Consider the following 22,154-nt stretch of genomic DNA (forward strand, 5'->3'; position numbering starts at 1 on the left):
AGCAGGGAGATTCTTAGATGTGAGATGTGTGCAGAAGGACTTGAAAGAAAGGAATGTGTAAAGTTGTGTGTGTAAACTGTAGGGGTACCGATGGTGCTGGAGATCAGACGTGTCCGAGAGTAGTAGAGGAAGATGGGTCAAATCAAATCAAATTTTATTTGTCACATACATGGTTAGCAGATGTTATTGCGAGTGTAGCGAAATGCTTGTAGAGGGTGGGTCCAGGGTGGAATAATGAGGTTTTAATGGGTGTAGGGTTAATTAGTTTTTAAAAGTGTAATGAATTAATACTGCAGAATATTAGGCTGATACACAGACAAAACACAAGGTGGGGGCGTGCACCTATACCAGTTTGAGGACCGCCATAATACAACTGTTGTACAGCAGTTGTAAATGAGAACTTGTTCTCAACTGGCCTACCTCGTTAAAAAAAAGGTAAAATAATACCGAAGACCACTTCCTTCACAACTGCTCTCGGTCTGCTCTGCTGCGTGAAGCAGAATTATAAATCACAATCAAATCGTATTGGTCACATACAGATGTTATTGTGGGTGTAGCGAAATGCTTGTAATGCACCGACTACTGCGGAAGTTGCATTGTTATAAATGCTGCATGGACTCTGCAGACGTCGGATTAAACATACATCAGGTGTTACTGGTTCGCTTCACGGATAACGCTGCTGTAATCAGTCTGGTATTTTATAGGCGTCCCTTACTGGGCCTCAGACAATTAAAACTATCTGGACTCTCAGAGGACGTTGTTTCAAGTGGATCTCGGGTAGAGTTAGACGATAACAGACATCAGTATTCTTGGTGAATAGGGTGTTGAACGTTTAATTGACTTTAATAGATTAGTCTTATCCGGGATCTTTCTGAAGTTAGATTAGCCTACATAAGACATTTGTCACAATTTAAGTCGAGTTTTGATATTTAAAAGGATGTTGCTCTGGTCTAGCGGTTCTTTATCTGAACGCTGTAACAAAGAAAGTAACTGTAGTGTAGGCTAGCTACAGATTTACTGTCACTAAGAAACGCTGAAGATTAATAGCGTCAACAAAAGATCGGGTAAATTTTGACTTATTAACACTATCCCTACTGTGGTGTATAACATGTCTAGTTATCATATTTGATCTTCCATATCCATTCGTTCCATTTGAACAGTTGGACAAAATAAACAATGGTGGTAATAAACATTTGGGATATTTTGTCCTTCAGCAAAGTAGCCTACTAGCCTAAAGCACACAGATTGATACAAGGCAATGCGCAACAAGCAGGTAAAGTCAGAACCATGAAGAAATAATGAGGCCAAGCCTACACCTTCCAGTAGCGGTGTGTAGGTAAAAATCACCAGGGAAGAAAGCCAGAAAAATAGCCATATTACATGTGGTGGTAATTGCGTTGTTATAACCTGTTAGTTCATATGCCTGGACTCAGCTGAGACAAGAAGACAGTGGCAGAATACATTCAACCAGACCTTTTTATTACATCATAAAACCGGAATGCAACATCTGTCCGGTTAATGTTGCATGTAACAGTTACATGACCTTCAGAATGGTCAAGCAAGTGAACATTTTCGGACTACTTAATTAACAACTATTGATTTAGAGTTACCGCAGGTCAAGGAAAATAGGCGCTGCCTCCACTATTCAAAAATAGCCTACATTTTTGCCATTAAGTTAACACTATATATTTGAGGGAATACAGTTATTTTCTAGCAATAAATGACACTCCCTAAACCGCTTCAGGCACTTAAAGTGTTGATGACTATGTGCGGTAGGTGGCGGCACCTCGTAAACACCTCAGCAGAAGCCGAAAAGCATCAACAGGAAGTTCTTTGTTACCATCCACTATCTCGTTTTCAAACTAAAATAAATTCCACAGGATCGTTCTGATGTAACATTTGTCTCCATTTAAATCCAGTATTGATATTTAAAAGGACGTTTGATTGCGCTGGTCTAGCTTTTCTTTATCTGAACGCCGTGACAAAGAAAGTAACTCTAGCGTACACATTTACTTTCATGGTTTTTTATTTGAAGAAAGAATCGCTTCCAAGATGGATCGGGTAAGTTTGGTTGACAGTTATGAACAGTGTCCTTACTGTGGTGTAGACAATGTCTTGATCTCGTTTCCTTTGATCTTCCACATCTATGCGTTCCTTTTGAACGTCTAGACAAAATAAAATCAGGGTGGTTATTTCAGCAAAGTAGCCCACTAGCCCATCGCACACAGATTGATGATACAAGCAATGCGCAACCAGCAGGTCAAGTCAGAAGCAAAAATAAATAATTAAGCATGGGCTACACCAGTGATGTCTATAAATCCTGGTTTGCTGCTGATATGTATTGGCCATTGAGAGGCTACACCAATGATGCATGTTACGTCTCACTTTTGCAACATTTTTCATACTTTATAGTTCTATTCCATTATGTTGTAGTCGCGCTGAGTATACATTGGTTGAAGCTCAATGTCAAATTAACATTTCCCTACCATCATATCTAAGCCATTATGAAGCCAATCTCGTTGGAATCTCGCAAATCAACTCAACACTCCCCACCTCTCAGGAGCTGTCCAGCCGTCACGGAGTAACATTCTTAACTTCTAACAGGGTCCTTAGCAATTGAGTTGTCAGAGTTTACTCCCATCTAGCTCAAATTATATAAGTCAAATGAAAACGAGAAAAGAGCTACCATAAAGTGACCATTTGATTTAAATGTCGGATTGAGTCAATCTGTAAGTGCAACAGATTTGATTACTTATTGCTCTCACATGCATATTTCTGTCCATTAGGAACCAACAATGAGCTCCTTTTTGTAGCATTTCTGACATTTTTAGCCGTATCTCAAGAGTTATCTAAACGGGTCAGTAACTGTTCTACAACAACACAGCTGCTGTTAGCTGAAGTTAGCTTGCTTGTCCAAAGTCCAGCAGCTAGCCTCTGTAGCTAGCTAACACCAGTCAGATGAATGCTAGCTAGCTAATGAACAGGCTAAAGTAGCTAGCTATATTTGTTTAAGTAAGGTCTGTTACACAACTTCAACCATTAGCTAGCTCTAGCCAGACAACAGCTGACTAACACAAGGTAGCTAACGTTAGTTCACTTCCAAACGTCAGTCCTAAATGTTTCCAAAACATAGCTAGCTAACTACATCGGTTCAACAAACCAACACCAAACGTTGGGCAAATTGTCACGTTGCTACCTTACAAGTAGGCTTTTTCAACACACTCTATAGTCGAAGCTACGGTAAGAGCTAGCCATATTTCACTGTCAAGACAAGACAACTCAAACTGTAGCTGAGAAAACAAATGCACATTTAAACATGTGCAGTGAGCAAATGTATGCTGGCTAGTATCAGAACAAACTCCTCAGTTTCAAACATCCAGAATACATTCCAGTATGCTCCTTCTCCTGTCTTCTTGACATTGTGATCCATATCTGTGCTGATCAACTCTGCCATTAGACAGGCTTGATTGTATTTACAGCTCCATCTGGACTCTCCCTCAACTTGAGACATCTGTGGCACATTGTTTTGTGCTGAAAAACGGCACATTTTAGGGTGGCCTTTTTATTGTCTCTAGCAGAAGGCGCAACTGTGTAATGATCATCCTGTTTAATCAGCTTTTTGATATGCCACACCTGTCAGGTGGATGCATTCTTGGCAAAGGGGAAATGCTCACTAACCAGGATGTAAACAAATTTGTGCACACAATTTGAAAGAAATAAACTTTTTTCACTGAGTATACAAAACATTACACTTCTGTCATCATGAAGTGCTTTGAGGCTAGTTAAGGATCATATCACCTCCACCTAACCTGACACCCTAGACCCACTTCAATTTGCTTACCGCCCCAACAGATCCGCAGACGATGTAATCGCCATGACAATGCCCTATCCCATTTGGACAAATCAAATCAAAGTTTATTTGTCACGTGCACCGAATACAACCGGTGTAGACCATACAATGAAATGCCTACTTACAGGCTCTAACCAAAAGTGCAAAAAAGGTACAAGGTGAACAATAGGTAAGTAAGGAAACAAAACAACAGTAAAAAGACAGTGAAAAATAACAGTAGCGAGGCTACATACAGACACTGGTTAGTCAAAGTGATTGAGGTAGTATGTACATGTAGATATGGTTAAAGTGACTATGCAGATATGATGAGAGGAATACCTATGTAAGAATGCTGTTCATTGACTATAGATCAACCTTCTACACCATAGTACCCTCCAAACTCATTAAGCTCAGGGCCCTGGGTCTGAACCCTAACCTGTGCAACGGGATCCTGGACTTCCTGATGGGCTGCCCCCAGGTGGTGAAGGTAGGAAACAACACCTCCACTATGCTGATCCTCAACACTGGGGCCCAATAAGGTTGCGTGCTCAGCCCCCTCCTGTACTCCCTGTTCACCCATGACTGCGTGGCCACGAACGCCTCCAACTCAATCATCAAGTATGCAGACGACAACAACAGTTATAGGTCTGATTACCAACAAAGATGAGACAGCCTACAGGGAGGAGGTGAGGCCCCGGGCGGAGTGGTGTCAGGAAAATAACCCCTCCCTCAATAAAACAAAGGAGCTGATGGTGGACTTCAGGAGACAGCAGAGGGAACACACCCGTATCCACATCAACGGGAGCGCAGTGAAGAAGGTGAAAAGCTTCAAGTTCCTTTGTGTACACATCACTGACTATCTGAAGTGGTCCACCCACACAGACAGCGTGGTGAAGAAGGTGCAACAGCACCTCATCAACCTCAGGAGGCTGCATAGATTCTGCTTGGCCCCTAAGACCGTCAAACTTTTACAGATGCACCATTGAGAGCATCCTGTTGGGTTTCATCACCACAAGGACATCAACCACCCGAGCCACGGCCCATTCACTCCGCTATCATCCAGAAGGCGAGGTCAGTACAGGTGCATCAAAGCTGGGACCGAGAGATTGAAAAACAGCATCTATGTCAAGGCCATCAGTCTGTTAAATAGCCATCCCTAGCTGGCTACCACCGTTACTCAACCCTGCACCTTAGATGCTGCTGCCCAATGTACATAGTCATGGAATCACTGGTCACTGGACATACTGTTTTACTAATTTCATATGTACTGTATACTACTGCATTTCAATCAATGCCACTGACATTGCTTGTCCAGATATGCTATACATTTCTTAATTCCATTCATTATTTTAGATTTGTGTGTCTTGTTATGAGTTGTTGGATACTACTGCACTGTTGGAGTAGGATCACAAGCATCTCGCTAGATCTGCAATAACATCTGCTAAATATGTGTATGTGACCAATCAAATTTCATTTGATTAAGAACACCTGCTCTTTGGCTCAATCAAGCTAGTTGTCTTCTGAAATCAAATCAAATTGTATTTGTCCCATGCGCCGAATACAACAACCTTACTTACAAGCCCTTAACCAACAATACAATAACAAATAACAAAAGAGCAGCAGTAAAATAACAGTAGCGAGGCTACCGTTGAAGTCAGAAGTTTACATATACCTTATAGCCACATACATTTAAACTCAGTTTTTCACAATTCCAGACATTTAATCCTCATTAAAAAAGTTCCCGTCTTAGGTCAGTTAGGATCACCACTTTATTTTAAGAATGTGAAATGTCAGAATAATACTAGAGAGAAGGATTTATTTCAGCTTTTTATTTTTCCATCACATTCCCAGTGGGTCAGAAGTTTATATACACTCAATTAGTATTTCATAGCATTGCCTTTAAATAATTTAACTTGGGTCAAACATTTCAGGTCTTCCACAAGCTTCCCACAATAAGTTGGTGGAATATTGTCCCATTCCTCCTGACAGAGCTGGTGGAACTGAGTCAGGTTTGTAGGCCTCCTTGCTCGCACATGCTTTTTCAGTTATGCCCACAAATGGTCTATATGTTCATTTGTAAAAAATGACAAATTAAATGGAAAAACATAACTCCCCTTTGACATTATGGGGTATTGTGTGTAGGCCAGGGACGACAAATCTCAATTGTATCCATTTTTAATTCAGGCTGTAACGCAACAAAATGTGGAAAGTCCATGGGGTGTGAATACTTTCTAAAGGCACTGTATATCAATGTTGCTATGTCTTAGTGTTAAATCATGTTTGAAAGTGTTAAAGCTGCAATATGTTTTGTTTTTGGGAGAATTCACATAGCAATGTCAGTTATAGATCTGTCATTCTCATTGAAAGCAAGTCTAAGAATCAGTAAATCTGTTCTGTGTGTGTTATTTCTATGCTTCCCATTTTTATTTTGTTTTTCAGTCTTACTTTCGTTTTTGTGCACCAGCTACAAACATCTGAAAATACAATATTTTGGGTTATGGAAAATATATTTCACAGCGGTTTAGGTGGTACAACAAATCTCTACAGTGCACTTCTTAGCAATTTTAGCAACCAGGAAATGGTGGAGCCATTTCTGCATAGGCGTTTAAATAATTTGTAAGTGTTACATAAGGTTCTATAGTGTTACATCATGTTTTATTGTGTTACAGCATGCTTTTGGTAGGCTAGATACCATGTTAAGGAATTCCTAATTATCTTTCCTTCCAACGTCGTCACTTGCTCACTTCACTGATTTTGAAAGGAAATTATTTGTATAAAACATATGGTGTGAACACCCACGAGCCCATGCTTCTACCAATCCAAGGCCGGGAAGTTTTTTTTCCCATCACTTTGTTGCATTTTGGAAGTATGTGGTACATTTTCACAGTTCTAAACACATGTTTCCAAAGGCCATTTACAATTAATTACATGAAAAAATATTTTCCAGTAATTTGTAAACAATACATTTAACTATAATTTAATCAAATTGCTCAAAACTTAACTACTAAACAAATTGTATAGTGTCAAGTTTAAGTACAGTTTGAGAATTGTATAAATTCACATTATTTTAATTTATGTTGGAAGATCAAGCAAAGCAGTGTGACAACAACAACACAGTTACACATGGGATAAACAAAGTCAATAACACAATAGAAAAATCTACACAGTATGTGCAAATGAAGTAAGGAGGTAAGGCAATAAATAGGCCAATAGTGGTGAAGTAATTAGAATTTAGCAATTTATACTGGAGTGATATGTGCAGATGAGGATGTGCAAGTAGAAATACTGGTGTGCAAAAGAGCAGAAAAATAAAAACAAATATGGGGATGAGGTAGGTAGTTGGTTGGATGGGCCATTTACAGATGGGCTGTGTAGAGCTGCATCGATCGGTAAGCTTCTCTGACAGCTGACGCTTAAAGTTAGTGAGGTAAATGTAAGTCTCCAACTTCAGTGATTTTTGCAATTTGTTCCAGTCATTGGCAGCAGAGAACTGGAAGGAAAGGCAGCCAAAGGAGGTGTTGGCTTTGGGGATGACCAGTGAAATATACCTATGGTGCATAGTGATTTAGCAGTTGTTACAATCTTTCACATTTTGGAAGGGGAGGGGACATTCGGCCTGTATCTTGAGATGGTGGAGCTCCTCTTTCCATAAACTCTTTAGCTCCTCTTTCCATAAACTCTTAAGCTCTCCTAACACGTATGAACTAAATTGAGCGGCTAATTTGTTCAACGCCAATGAATGCTCAATCAAAGTCTCTTAACATAAGAAGTTCCATTTGAAAAATTTGCCAAAGTGATTTAAAAAAAATACTAGACATTTGTGTAAAGCAGTGAACGATTACACACTTCAGGAGAACGGTGTAATAAGGATGCACCCAATCAATCAGAGATTTAGACTAAAGTAATCAAATGTTTGGTCTAATGATATTCTATGTACAATTCTTCCTGTGGTCACCAGGACAGAGCTAGTCCGTCCCCCTCCTCCCTGCCGGAGTCCCCTGGATACAACTCTCCCGGTAGAGCCTTACTGCTGGGTCTGAAGAGGGTGTCTGTGTGGCTGGTCGACTGCAGGAAAACAGCAGGGCAGAGTGGAACTGTGAGAGAAGGACACGAGGAGGGAGATTTGATTTCATCAAGTAAGAACAATGGGGTGTGTGGATTAGACTACAATCTGCTCAATTGATTTATAAACAGTAAAACACTCAGTTTATTGTCGATTGAATTTTGTGAACGGAGGGTGGTATACCTAATAAACTGGCCACTGAGTGTATTGATGATAAGAGAGGCAGGTAGTCTTGGTTTAGAGCATTGGGCCACAAATAGAAAGCTTTCTGGTTTGGATCTCTGAGCCGACTAGGTGGAAAATCTGTCTGCCCTTGAGTAAGGTACTTAACCCTAATTGGTCCTGTAAGTCACTCTGGATAAGAGCGTTTGGTAAAAAACATTATTTTAAATTGTTATAGTATTTGTTTATCGATCCATATTTCCAAAACCTAGTTATTCAATGTTTTTGTTTCACAGGGGACACCCCTAACCGCCGTTCTCGCAGTGGGAGGGGCTTATCATCTGGGGCGCTTCAACCATATCATGTTGCTGACAAGACAGAGAAGAGTCTCTCCAGATCAGAACGTCTCAAGAAACACCAGCAGAGATGTATAGGAAAGAAACCTCACCACTGCTTCTCTGACTGTGGGAAGAGTTTTACAAGCCAGAGTGGCTTCATTATTCACACCGTAGAGAAACCGTACTGCTGCTCACAGTGTGGGAAGTGTTTCGCTGCTTCTAACACCTTCAAATCTCATCTGAGAATTCATAAAGGGGAGAGGCCTTACCCCTGCCTTGATTGTGGGAAAAGATTTTCTTATTTGGGAGCCCTAAACATACACCTGCGAACACACACAGGAGAGAAGCCTTATAGCTGTGGTCAGTGTGGAAAGAGCTTCAGTCAATCTGGGACCTTAAATTCCCACCAGCGAACACATACTGGAGAGAAACCTTATAACTGTGATCGGTGTGGGAAGAGATTTGCTCAGTCAAGAGAGCTGACTAGACACCTGCGAACACACACAGGAGAGAAGCCTTATAGTTGTGATCAGTGTGGGAAGAGCTTTGCTCTATCAAAAGCCCTAACTATACACCAGCGTATACACACTGGAGTGAAGCCTTATAGCTGTGGTCAGTGTGGGAAAAGCTTCAATCAGTCAGGCAACCTGACAACACACAAGCTAACACACACTGGAGTGAAGCCTTATAGCTGTGATCAGTGTGGGATGAACTTTGCTCGAGCTTCCACCATGAATAGACACAAGCGAACACACACTGGAGAGAAACCTTATAGCTGTGATCAGTGTGGGAAGAGCTTTGCTCTATCAGATAAACGAACTATACACCAGAGAACACACACTGGAGAGAAGCCTTATTGCTGTTACCAGTGTGGAAAGGGCTTTGCTGTAGCTTCCACCCTGATTAGACACTATCGAAAACACACTGGAGAGAAGCCTTATAGCTGTGATCAGTGTGGGAAAAGCTTTGCTGTAGCTTCCACCCTGAATACACACCAGCGAACACACACTGGGGAGAAGCCTTATAGCTGTGATCAGTGTGGGAAAAGCTTTGCTGTAGCTTACAACATGATTAGACACCACCAAACACACACTGCAGAGAAACATTAGATAGATATGCAGTGCAGGTAAGCCCTGTTGATTGCTGCCAACAAGCCATGTTGGGTGTGTCAAAGATCAGTGGTTGGCTAGCTAGGGGCTTCTAAAAATGTACGTTAGCTAGAAAGCCACTGACTAACGTTAGTTGTGTGTGTAACGCACGTTACCTTCCTTACAGGTAAAAAGAAAACCAGCATAGGACAGCATAATGACTGACATTTCATGATTGACAAGTCCTTTGTGAGCTAGCCAGCTAGATAACGTTAACTCGCCGTTCGTGTAGTCAGACTTGCTAACTTTAGCCCAGCACTAGGGCAACAGTAGTTAGTTAGCACGTCACCACGTAAAAAATCTGACTACACGAATGTTGAGCTAATGTTAACTAACATAGCTAGCTAAACATTAGCTAAATATCCCTGCCTTAGTGGGCTAGCTAACATGTCACCACTTGGAAAAGTCTGATTACACAAACAGTGAGCTAACATTAACTAGTTGGCTAACTAGCTCACAAAGGACTAGTGGACTCGATGTTTTTCCAATACAAACTACAAAATCGGTTTTGTTCCAGAGTGCTTCTGTTGTACACGATTAGTCAAATGACCTGTGAAATCAGTTAGAAACGTCAGCAGGGATGGAAATTAAGCTATCCCAAGGCTAATACTTTTCAGATTGGGCTAGTAGAAAAGGTGCCAAACTAGCCCGGCACAGCAGTGACATTTTGCCTTTACAAACAACGAATGCCACAGATTTAGGTCCCAAATGTGCCCCGGGCTAGTAGACGTTGCGGTCTGCTGGCCAGTGACCAAAATCCTTAAATCCCATCCCTGCATGTCAGTTCCTTTCAGACGATCCCCTGTTGGTCCGTCTCAGTGACCTTGTGGCTGAGGGTTTTAACTTTCCTCTTGAGAATTAGAATCAGAAGTACAGTCATATAGCTCATTGCAAGACCTCACCTCTTCTGGCAAATAGTACTCTACACTATCCTGATCATCTGCTCTGAACAAAAATATAAAGCGCAACATTTTCAAAGGTTTGACTGAGTTACAGTTCATGTAAAGAAATCAGTCATTGAAATAAATTCATTAGGTCCTAATCTATGGATTTCACATGACTGAGAATACAGATATACATCTGTTGGTCACAGATACCTTAAAAACAACCTAGGGGAGTGGATGAGAAAAACAGTCAGCATCTGGTGTGACCCGCATTTGCCTCATGCAACATGACACATCTCCTTTGCATAGAGTTGATCAGGCTGTTCGTTGTGGCCTGTGGAATGTTGTCCCACTTAGGGCTGTGACATTTTGTCAGTCGGTTATTGTTATGCAGACTGCCAGTCTCACAGGTATTGACCATTAACACGAGCATGTTTAGCATCTCCAGGTCTCCACACATACAAGCTGCTGATTCACACCTTCGAAACATTACATGAAATAAAAAAATCAAGTCTAAAATCTATTTAATTTACACCATCACAAAAAAATCCATGATTTATTTTAGTCAGGACTAACAAAATATTATGATATGAAGCAAATGTATTTCAGATGAACAGAATATGAGTTGGCCTGCTGTATATTATCTGGTTATGCTCCATGCCATAGTTTATTTAACCCTTATTTTACCAGGTAAATTGACTGAGAACATATTCTAATTTACAGCAACGATCTGGGGAATAGTTACAGGGCAGAGGAGGGGGGATGAATGAGCCATTTGGAAGCCTGGGATGATTAGGTGACTGTGATGATATGAGGTCCAGGTTGGGAATTTAGCCAGGACACCAGGGTTAACACCCCTACTCTTACAATACGTGCCATGGGATATTTGTGACCAGATAGTCAGGACACCCGTTTAACGTCCAGTCCGAAAGACAGCACCCTATACAGGGCAATGTCCCAAATCACTGCCCTGGGGCATTGAGATATTTGTTTTAAACCAGAGGAAAGAGTGCCTCCTAACTGGCCTTCCAACACCACTTCCAGCAGCATCTGCTCTCCCATCCAGGACCAATCCTGCTTAGCTTCAGAAGCCAGCCAGCAGTGGGATGCAGACATGCTTCCTGCAAAGGCTGTAGGCTTGTTCATTTAGCTGACAAAAGATGCTTATAAGGCCTATGTCGTTATTAAATTTTCATAGTAAGAAGAATACAATTGATCTTAGCTGAATAAAATAGGATATTTTTCCCATTCCAGAGCGAATATGAAGTGGCTTTGTTGAATGTAAAAGTGATCATTTTAAAAAGGTCCTATACACTAGTTTTAGAGTTATTTGGCAACTTTAGTTGTAAATGATAAACCTTATGTTATGATTTCAAAGACATTCTATATGGGCTGCATGATGCGATTATAGCCTATTGATGATTTTGGGAAGTTACAAAAAAAAAGAAGCTGTGGTCAGATTTTCACCCAACAGACTATTCTCAATTTAATATTTTCTTTACTAATGGGTAAAATTTGTTCTGATTTAGAATGGCCCATTATCAAATGAACAGGGGAAAAAGACATGTCATCCTTATGCACTTGAACAGCAAATGGTGGCAGCACACCGACCAGGTAGGCTACTCTTTTATTTTTGCAGAGCATGTGCTTAATATGAGCAGCTGAGAAATAAATATAAAAACACTTATTTCACTCCACACATCAACCACTGTTTGAGGAGCATGTGCTCTCTGCGCAACAGGTGTTATTCCCCCCCAAACACTGTATGCCATGGGCTCTCCAACCCTGTTCCTGTAGCTACCCAATGCTTAATTTGGGAAACCAAGTGAAATCTGTTGGGGAACATCAAGAAGGAAGAAGGCGCTCAGGAAAGGAATAAAGGAGAGCGAGGAGGAGATGGAAACATATGGGACTGAGATATTCTGTATAGCTAAAGGGAATGTGTCATCCTATTAAATAAAATATGAATAGAAAAAAGTCCCTACTAAAAACAAATTCACTATAATTGTAGGCTAACTGTAAGCCGCCCTGCACTATCAATGAACCAACCGCATCTCCTAGGTCTATACAATTTCTCACAGATGTTTGAATGTAGCATAAGGTAATCAGTTCATCTAGTATGCATAATAATACAATCCACACTCAAACACACAAGAGATCTTAAATGTTTATTTTTAACATTTATTTTCACATTTTTCTGCCGTGCGTAATATGTGGTAGGCTAAGTATTGTATAAAGGCACAATCATAATTTTTATACAGTTTTTTTTTTGGGGGGGGGGGTTCGGCTTGGACTCATAACTCTAATTTGCATATAGATGTTTTGAAATAATCATCACCTTAAAGGCTGTCCATTTTGTTGTGTTAGGGCTTTGAAACAACCTGCTGTTGGATTTCTTTCTTCAACTGTATTTTCACAGTGAAGTGAGTTTTAAAAGCATGATACTGTTTTGATGATAAGTGTTTGACATTAAATGCAATTGAAAATCACATCATAGTGGCAGATCCTACAGGCTCTAGTTCTGTCACACCTGGACTACTGTTTAGTAGGGACCTCGGAAAATGTAAATAGGCTCAGAACAGGGCAGCATGGCTGGCCCTTAGATGTACATGGAGAGCTAACATTAATATGCATGTCAATCTCTCATGGCTCAAAGTGGAGGAGAGATTGACTTCATCACTACTTGTTTTGTAGGAAGTGTTGACAAGCTGAATGTACCGAGCTGTCTGTTTAAACTACTAGCACACAGCTCGGACACCTATGCATACCCCACTACACATGCCACCGAAGGTCTCTTCACAGTCCCCAAGTCCAGAACAGCTTATTGGAGTGGCACAGTACTACACAGAGCATTGGCTACATGGAACTCTATTCCACATCAGGTAACTGATACAAGCAGTAGAATCAGATTAAAAAAACGGATACAAATAAACCTTATGTAACAGCAGGGACTGTGAAGAGACGCACATACACACATGTACACATTGATTTTGCATTATAGATATGTGATAGTAGAGAAGTGGCCTGAGGGAACACAATGTGTTGTGAAAAGTGGTATGAATTGTCATGTAATATTTTAAATTGTATATAACTGCCTTAATGTTGCTTTACCCCAGGAAGAGTAGCTGCTGCCTTGGCAGGAAGTAATGGGGATCCATAATAAACCCCAGGAAGAGTAGCTACTGCCTTGGCAGGAAGTAATGGGGATCCATAATAAACCCCAGGAAGAGTAGCTGCTGCCTTGGCAGGAAGTAATGGGGATCCATAATAAATAAACCATAGAAAGCCATCGAGCCTTTTGAAAGACAATAACAAGACATCTCATATTCAGCCTGCCACCTTCCAGCAAAACACAGCCAGTCAGAGGCTGCAAGCTATTTTAGTTGTTTATATAAATACCTTAGGATGTGTGATTTTTATTGTATCTGCCAACAATACAACCACACGTGGACAAAATGCATTTACAATCATTGACAACGTGATGCATCTAATCATTTACAGTTTAAATAGATGAATTACGTGATTATACCAAAAATCGTCTACATTTGTCATTGATTTAACATAATATATATGAGGGAATACAAACAGTTATTTTCTAGCAATAAATTATACTCCCTGAACCGCCTCACCCACTTGAAGAGAGGTGTTGATGACTATATACAGTAGGTGGCGGCACCTCTTAAACACCACAGAAGATGCCGAAAAGCATCAACAGGAAGTACTTTGTTACCGTCTGTCGAGTTTTCAAACCAAATAAAATTTCACAGGATCTTTCTGATGTAAAATTAGTCTCAATGAGACGTTTGTTTGTCACAGCTTAAATCCAGTTTGATATGTAAAAGGACGTTTGATTGCGCTGGTCTAGCTTTTCTTTATCTGAACGCCGTAACAAGGAACGTAACTCTAGCGTACACCTTTACTTTCATGGTTTTTTATTTGAAGAAAGAATCGCTCCCTAGATGGATCGGGTAAGTTTGGTTGACTGTTATGAACAGTGTCCTTACTGTGGTGTATACAACGTCTAGGTCTCGTTTCTTTTGATGTTCCACATCTATGCGTTCAAGTGGAACGCATAGATGTGGAACATCAAAAGAAACGAAACAACATAAACCATGGTGGTTATTTCAGCAAAGTAGCCCACTAGTCAATCGCACACAGATTGATGATACAAAAATCAAATCAATCAAATCAAATTTTATTTGTCACATACACATGGTTAGCAGATGTTAATGCGAGTGTAGCGAAATGCTTGTGCTTCTAGTTCCGACAATGCAGTAATAACCAACAAGTAATCTAACTAACAATTTCAAAACTACTGTCTTATACACAGTGTAAGGGGATAAAGAATGTGTTCATAAAGATATATGAATGAGTGATGGTACAGAGCAGCATAGGCAAGATACAGTAGATGGTATCGAGTACAGTATATACATATGAGATGAGTATGTAAACAAAGTGGCATAGTTAAAGTGGCTAGTGATACATGTATTACATAAGGATGCAGTAGGTGATATAGAGTACAGTATATACGTATGCATATGAGATGAATAATGTAGGGTATGTAACATTATATTAGGTAGCATTGTTTAAAGTGGCTAGTGATATATTTTACATCATTTCCCATCAATTCCCATTATTAAAGTGGCTGGAGTTGAGTCAGTGTCAGTGTGTTGGCAGCAGCCACTCAATGTTAGTGGTGGCTGTTTAACAGTCTGATGGCCTTGAGATAGAAGCTGTTTTTCAGTCTCTCGGTCCCAGCTTTGATGCACCTGTGCTGACCTCACCTTCTGGATGATAGCGGGGTGAACAGGCAGTGGCTCGGGTGGTTGTTGTCCTTGATGATCTTTATGGCCTTCCTGTAACATCGGGTGGTGTAGGTGTCCTGGAGGGCAGGTAGTTTGCCCCCGGTGATGCGTTGTGCAGACCTCACTACCCTCTGGAGAGCCTTACGGTTGTGGGCGGAGCAGTTGCCGTACCAGGCGGTGATGAGCCTCCTGAGGTTGAAGAGGCGCTGCTGCACCTTCTTCACGATGCTGTCTGTGTGAGTGGACCAATTCAGTTTGTCTGTGATGTGTATGCCGAGGAACTTAAAACTTGCTACCCTCTCCACTACTGTTCCATCGATGTGGATAGGGGGGTGTTCCCTCTGCTGTTTCCTGAAGTCCACAATCATCTCCTTAGTTTTGTTGACGTTGAGTGTGAGGTTATTTTCCTGACACCACACTCCGAGGGCCCTCACCTCCTCCCTGTAGGCCGTCTCGTCGTTGTTGGTAATCAAGCCTACCACTGTTGTGTCGTCCGCAAACTTGATGATTGAGTTGGAGGCGTGCGTGGCCACGCAGTCGTGGGTGAACAGGGAGTACAGGAGATGGCTCAGAACGCACCCTTGTGGGGCCCCAGTGTTGAGGATCAGCGGGGTGGAGATGTTGTTGCCTACCCTCACCACCTGGGGGCGGCCCGTCAGGAAGCAATGGTTAGCAGGTCAAGTCAGAACCATGGAGAAATAGTTAAACATAGGCTACACCAATGATGTATATAAACCCTGGATTGCTGATGATATGTATTGGCCATTGAGAGGCCACACCAATGATGCATGTTACGTCTCACTTTTGCAACATTTTTCATATTATTTAGTTCTATTCCATTATGTTGTAGTCTCGCGGAGTATGCATTGGTTGAAGCTCAATGTTAAAGTACAATTTCCCTACCATCGAATCTAAGCCATTATGACGCCAATGTCGATGAAATCTCGCAAATGAACTTGCTTGGATAAACACAACACACTCCCCACCTCATCATGATCTGTCCAGCCGTTACGGAGTACCATATACCGGATTTCTAACAGGGTCTTTAGCAATTGAGTTTTCAGAGTATTTTCTACGCCCACATACCTCAAGTCTAGAAGTCAGATTTAAAACAAGCATCTAGCTACCATAAAGTGACCATGTCATTTAAAAAATGTCGGATTGACTAAATGTGTAGGTTCAACAGATTTTATTACATTTTATAAATACTCGCTCTCACAGGCATAATTCTGTCCATTAGGAACCAACCTCCTTTTTGTAGCATTTTACAATGCTGACATATTTCAGCTGAATCTCAGAGTTCTATCTGAACGAGTCAGAAACTCTGTTGTTCTGCAACAACACAGCTGCTATTAGCTTGCTTCCACCGCCACCATGTGTATTTTGCGGGCGAGCGGCGTGCTGATGTCAACATTGTGAACAGAGTGCCCCATGGTGGCGGTGGGGTTATGGTATGGGCAGGCATAAACTACGGACAACAAACACCATTGCATTTTATCGATTGTCAATTTGTTTCTTTGTATCTGCAGGAACAGTCCTACGTGGCCCTCACGCTAGCTCTGCTTCTGCCAAGATAATGTTAAGGAATCCCTAGTTATCTTTCTTTCCTTCCTCCCTAACTGTGCACTTGTTCACTTCCCTTCACTGATTTGAAGGGAAATGGCTGTTATAAAACATACGGTGGATTCTCCCACTATCACATGACTCTGCTAATTGTCTTTGGTGCAATTTTCACAAGTATGTGGTACATTTTCACAACTCTAAGCACAAAAATCTGTTTCAAAACTCTTAGGCCATTTTCAGTTGATTACTTTTGAAAATATCTTCCTGTTGTTTGTTAAGACATTTTAACAATCATTTAATCAATCTGCTTAAATCTGAGCTACGAAACTAAAATGATATAGTGTCTAGTTTACTTTCAGTTAAATAGAAATGTAAAACCCATTTGAAATGATGTAGTGTACATGCACTGCTGAAATACTTGGGTGGTATAATCAACTTATTATCTGAATGTTGTTGATACGTTGTAAACCAACCATTTTAGATGTGGATGCTGTTACAGTAACAAGTCACATAGAAAAGTGGATCTTGAGCAATGTTACATGGGGCAGAAATTGCACCAGGCTACACCAATACCTTTTTACTGTAGGCTTCTACTACATGTTACAATACCCCCATATCTGATGGTTTCTTCTATGTATGTACTGTATAAGGATACTGAAACTATGAGACTGACATTTTTCTCAACATGCTCCAAGTGGGATAACTAGTAGCAATAGGTCTGGTGTTTAGGTTTTTCATCACTGGTTATTTGAACAGATCATGATTTAGCAGGTGTTACCATCTTTCACATTTCGGAAGGGGAGGGGACATTCGGCCCGTATCTTGAAAGAGACAGGGGAGCTCCTCATTCTGGTTCCGTTCCTCGTTCTAACATCTCCTCATCTCTCCTAACGTGTATGAACCCAGAACTGAATAGAGCGGCTGACCATTTACGTGAGACTTTAGTTCTGGGTTAACCAAGACTAACTCAGGGGTGAAAGATGTGTTCAACTCCAATGAACGCTCAATCAAGGTTCTGAACATAAAATGGGGCATTCCAAGTGTCATCAGTTTTGGCATTTGTACAAAGAGTAAAAATATATATAAACCACTTCCATTTGAAAAAATCTGTACATTTGTGGAAAGTAGTGAACAATTACACACTAAAAGAGAAAGGAGATATAAGGATGCACCAATCAGAGATTTAGACTAAAGTAATCAAATGTTTGGTCTAATGATATTCTATGTACAATTCTTCCTGTGGTCACCAGGACAGAGCTAGTACGTCCCCCTCCAACCTGCCGGAGTCCCCTGGTCGCAACTCTCCTGATATTGCCTTACTGCTGGGTCTGAAGATGGTGTCTGTGAGGCTGGTCGACTGCAGGAAAACACCAGGGCAGAGTGGAACTTTGAGAGGGGGACACGAGGAGGAAGACTTGATTTCATCAAGTAAGAACAATGGTGTGTGGATTAGACTGCAATCTGCTTCTGCAACTTCTGTTAATTGATTGATAAACAATATATACTCATTGGCCAGTTTATTAGGTACACCTATCTAGTACCCGATCGGACCCCCCTTTTCCTCCAGAACATCCTGAATTCTTCATGCTGACGCAATGGAATCACGCAATTGCTGCAGATTGGACGGTGGCACATTCGTGCTGCCAACAGTCCATTCCATCTCATCCCAAAGATACTCTATTGGGTTTGGTCAGCACTGTGGCGTTAAAATGTTGCTGAATTGGTATCAAGGGACCTAACTTGTGCCAGGAAAAACATTCCCCACACCAGTACACCATCACCAACATCCTGTATCGTTGACAACCAGCTGTGCCATGAACTCATCCTGCTTACACCCAGTCCTGACTCTTATCAGCATGACGCAACAGGAACTGGGATTTGCCGGACCAGGTAATGTTTTTCCACTCCTTAATTGTCCAGTGTTGGTGATTGCATTCTTACTGGAGTAGCTTCTTCTTGTTTTTAGCTGATAGTAGTGGAACAGTGTAGTCGTCTACTTAAATAGCTCATCAGTGACGAGGATCGACCAGTTGTGCATTCCAAGATGCCACACTGCACACCACGGTTGTACTGCGCCGTTATTTTTCTGTTTGCACAATTCTTGCCATTCTCCTTCGACCTCTCTCGTCAACAAGCTGTTTTCACCCACAGGACTACCTCAGACTGGATGTTTTTTGTTTGTCGCACCATTCTTGGTAAACCCTAGACACTGTCGTGCGTGAAAAGTCCAGGAGGTCGGACGTTCCTGAGATACTGGATCCAGCTCACTTGGCATCGACACTCAGGTCGCTTACGTCACTTGCTTTGCCAATTCTAATGTTCAATCAAACAGTAACTGAAGGCCTGTCTGCCTGCTTTATATAGCAAGCCACAGCCGCGTGACACTGTCTGTAGGAGTGGTCTATTTTCATGAACAGGGTAGTGTACCTAATAAACTGGCTACTGAGTGTATATCGATGGTGATATGTTTATGGACCCATATTTCCAAAAACTATTCATTCAATGTCTTTTTGTTTTCGCAGGGGACACCCTTAACTGTCGCTCTCTCAATGGTAGGGACTTATTTGGGGAGCCTCAACAACATGTTTGTGACAAGGTAGAGAAGAGTCTCTCCCGATCAGAACACCTCAAAAAGCACAGACGTACAGGGAAGAAACCTCACCACTGCTGCTCTGACTGTGGGAAGAGTTTCACTAGCAGGAGTGGTTTCATAATGCACCAACGGAGTCACACCGGAGAGAAACCGTACTGCTGCTCTCAGTGTGGGAAGAGTTTTGCTGCTTCTAACGCCTTCAAATCTCATCTGAGAATTCATACAGGAGAGAAACCTTACAGATGCTCACAGTGTGGGAAGAATTTTTCTGCTTCTAACACGTTCAAATCTCATCTGAGAATGCATACAGGGGAGAAGCCTTACCCCTGCCTTGACTGTGGGAAAAGCTTTGCTAACACGGGAATTCTAAGCATACACCAGCGTGTACACACTGGAGAGAAGCCTTATAGCTGTAATCAGTGTGGGAAGAGCTTTGCTCGGTCAGGAGAGCTGACTACACACCTGGTAACACACACTGGAGAGAAGCCTTATGTCTGTCTATGTGGGAAGAGCTTTGCTCTATCAGGACACCTGAATAGACACCAGCGAACACACACTGGAGAGAAGCCTTATAGCTGTGATCAGTGTGAGAAGAGCTTTGCGCTATCAGAACACCTGAATAGACACCAGCGAACACACACTGGAGAGAAACCTTATAGCTGTGATCAGTGTGGGAAGAGTTTCAGTCTATCATGGACCCTAAATACACACCAACGAACACACACCGGAGAGAAACCTTATGTCTGTCTATGTGGAAAGAGCTTTGCTCATTTAGGGCCAATGAAAAAACACCAGAAAGCAGAAATGTGCCATATTTCCTCTCCCTCCTATCTGACACCGGTTCCAGATCCCTAAATAAAGGATCAGTAGAAAACATCTAGTGAACAGTCATATCCATCTCCCATTCTTAGACAGTTGCCTTAGTCTGATCACCATGGTAACCTCTGTGCAGCATAATATGCATCTCTGATCTAGGATCAGGTCTCCCCTGTGTCTATGTAATATCGCACATTGGGATTTGAATGGATAAATGTTACCATAGAATGTCATAGTCAACGTGTGTGTTTACGTACTCCTAAAACGAATCAATGATGCATTGAATAATAATATTCATGAGGTCAAAGTAAGATCTATGCATACTGTGTCTTGTGACAACGGTTAATGTAATAACTTTCAGATTTATAATGTAATAAAACCGGGAAATGTAATATCTTGTTGGTTAATATGATACAATGTTAAATTGTTATAGTAATAACTTCTCTATTTAATGTAGTAAGTTACAGTATCATGTAACCACTTTTTATGAAAAATGTAATATCTTCAACCGATCATGTAATAACACCTAAACCAATGTTTAATGTGTTACTTCACCAATGTTAATGCACATACCACCCTCCACCAATTACAAACCCACACACACAAACCTATGCACTTGTACTCGTACACAAATACACAGTTTCATCATCAAGTTGTATTGGTCACATACACATATTTAGCAGATTTTATTGGTCACATACACATATTTAGCAGATGTTATTGCAGATGTATGAATGCTTGTGTTCCTAGCTCCAACATTGCAGTAATATCTAACAATACACAAAGATACACACATTTAAAATGAGCCAGGGGGCTCAGTCGGGGTGAAAATGTCTCATAGACCTTAAAAGAAAATGAATCACTGTGTCCCTGGAGTGTAAAATGTGTTCTATCACTGCAGAAATAGTAGCATTCTGTGTGTTATCACTATTTCTATTCATCCCTCCATCCCATTCAGTTTTCCCATTGGGGTTTTACCCACATGACAATGTCAGCATCAGGTTATACTCATGTTTACCCTGTAATCATATATCATTGGAAATATTAGATTCATAGCTATCCATCAGACACAATATCAGAATGTTCAGATCGACAGAAATGTGAACTTTTAAATCTAGGATGCATATCAGAATTGCCTGTCATTGCTTTAAAAATAAGAATTATACATTTTTAACTTGGTTTGACAAGTGGTTCTGAAATGTCATAAAAAATTACCTTTAAAAAGTGGCCAGGCCTCGGACGGGGAGAACCCCAAACCGCACCCCCACCCCATCATTGGCTACCACCTCCACCCTGATCTCCACTCTTCAGAGGTCACTCCATGCCTCAGGACTTTGATGTCAACGGAAGAGCGAGAAAAAGATTCAAATAGACAAACATACTTTGATAATGTAATGTATTTATCAGATTGATGAAACAGGACAAAAATACACATTTGGAAAATGTGAAGATCATTAAAGCAAATTAAAAATAGTAATGGACCAAGTATGGACCGTTGCCAGAAGAAGGTGAAGAGTGAAGAAGAGTGAAGAACTTTTTGACTCCAATATTACGTGATGCTAAAGACCCATAATTGTATCAATGAATCTAGTCAAGGTAACAAGCCTTGAGTCACCACTCAGAATACTATAAGAGGCAAGTGTCTAGGTTTACCATTATGCATTTATTAAAAGACAAGAGCTAATATCTTGCAATCAATGATCTAGCATTAAAGAATCTCTGGATTAACTATCTAATGTAAGCTAAACATAGTAATGAATAAATTGGCTACATTTCTTTAAATTGACAATTCTGTGACCTGTCATGGGCAAGATTTGAAATGACAATACCTAGCAAAGGTGTCAGCTGGAGATGATGTGCAGGAGCTTTTTAGGGGTTGTTGTCTTGCATGATGTCTGCTGTCTGCTGTTATGCTAGTTAGCATTTGATGGTAAGTGGGGGGGGGGGGGGGGT

At 41.1% G+C, this 22,154-nt stretch overlaps 2 protein-coding genes across 4 annotated transcripts; both read left to right on the top strand.

Annotated features, from left to right (window-relative positions):
• Positions 1–1,779: 1,779 nt before the first annotated feature.
• On the top strand, positions 1,780–12,913 carry LOC109879912 (zinc finger protein 501-like). Of its 2 annotated transcripts, XM_031822124.1 has the most exons (3): positions 1,780–2,061; positions 7,788–7,965; positions 8,351–12,913. In XM_031822124.1, the coding sequence occupies exons 1-3, from the start codon at positions 2,053–2,055 to the stop codon at positions 9,499–9,501; spliced, it is 1,338 nt and encodes a 445-aa protein (XP_031677984.1). In that variant the 5' UTR covers positions 1,780–2,052; the 3' UTR covers positions 9,502–12,913. The 2 variants fall into 2 exon arrangements, with proteins under 2 accessions (XP_031677984.1, XP_020327700.2); XM_020472111.2 differs by lacking the exon at positions 1,780–2,061 and having other exon boundaries at positions 3,706–7,965; positions 8,351–10,046.
• A 935-nt stretch (positions 12,914–13,848) lies between these two features.
• Positions 13,849–20,593, top strand: LOC116352843 (zinc finger protein 239-like). 2 transcript variants are annotated; one of them, XM_031822128.1, is made up of 3 exons: positions 13,849–14,392; positions 18,043–18,232; positions 19,315–20,593. In XM_031822128.1, the coding sequence occupies exons 1-3, from the start codon at positions 14,384–14,386 to the stop codon at positions 20,238–20,240; spliced, it is 1,125 nt and encodes a 374-aa protein (XP_031677988.1). In that variant the 5' UTR covers positions 13,849–14,383; the 3' UTR covers positions 20,241–20,593. The 2 variants fall into 2 exon arrangements, with proteins under 2 accessions (XP_031677988.1, XP_031677989.1); XM_031822129.1 differs by having other exon boundaries at positions 13,850–14,392; positions 18,043–18,220.
• Positions 20,594–22,154: the final 1,561 nt, after the last annotated feature.

Source organism: Oncorhynchus kisutch, unplaced genomic scaffold (assembly GCF_002021735.2).
Source record: "Oncorhynchus kisutch isolate 150728-3 unplaced genomic scaffold, Okis_V2 scaffold4072, whole genome shotgun sequence".
In the NCBI taxonomy this organism is placed as follows: Eukaryota; Metazoa; Chordata; class Actinopteri; order Salmoniformes; family Salmonidae; genus Oncorhynchus; species Oncorhynchus kisutch.

What these genes read in the sequence shown, in the direction of transcription:
- LOC109879912 (XM_020472111.2), top strand. Translation starts at nt 7,761, where the DNA reads ATGTACAATTCTTCCTGTGGTCACCAGGACAGAGCTAGTCCGTCCCCC. An exon ending in GGGAGATTTGATTTCATCAA is followed by an intron (nt 7,966 to 8,350) that starts GTAAGAACAATG and finishes TTTGTTTCACAG; the next exon opens with GGGACACCCCTAACCGCCGT.
- LOC116352843 (XM_031822128.1), top strand. An exon ending in TTCATCAAGTAAGAACAATG is followed by an intron (nt 18,233 to 19,314) that starts GTGTGTGGATTA and finishes TTGTTTTCGCAG; the next exon opens with GGGACACCCTTAACTGTCGC.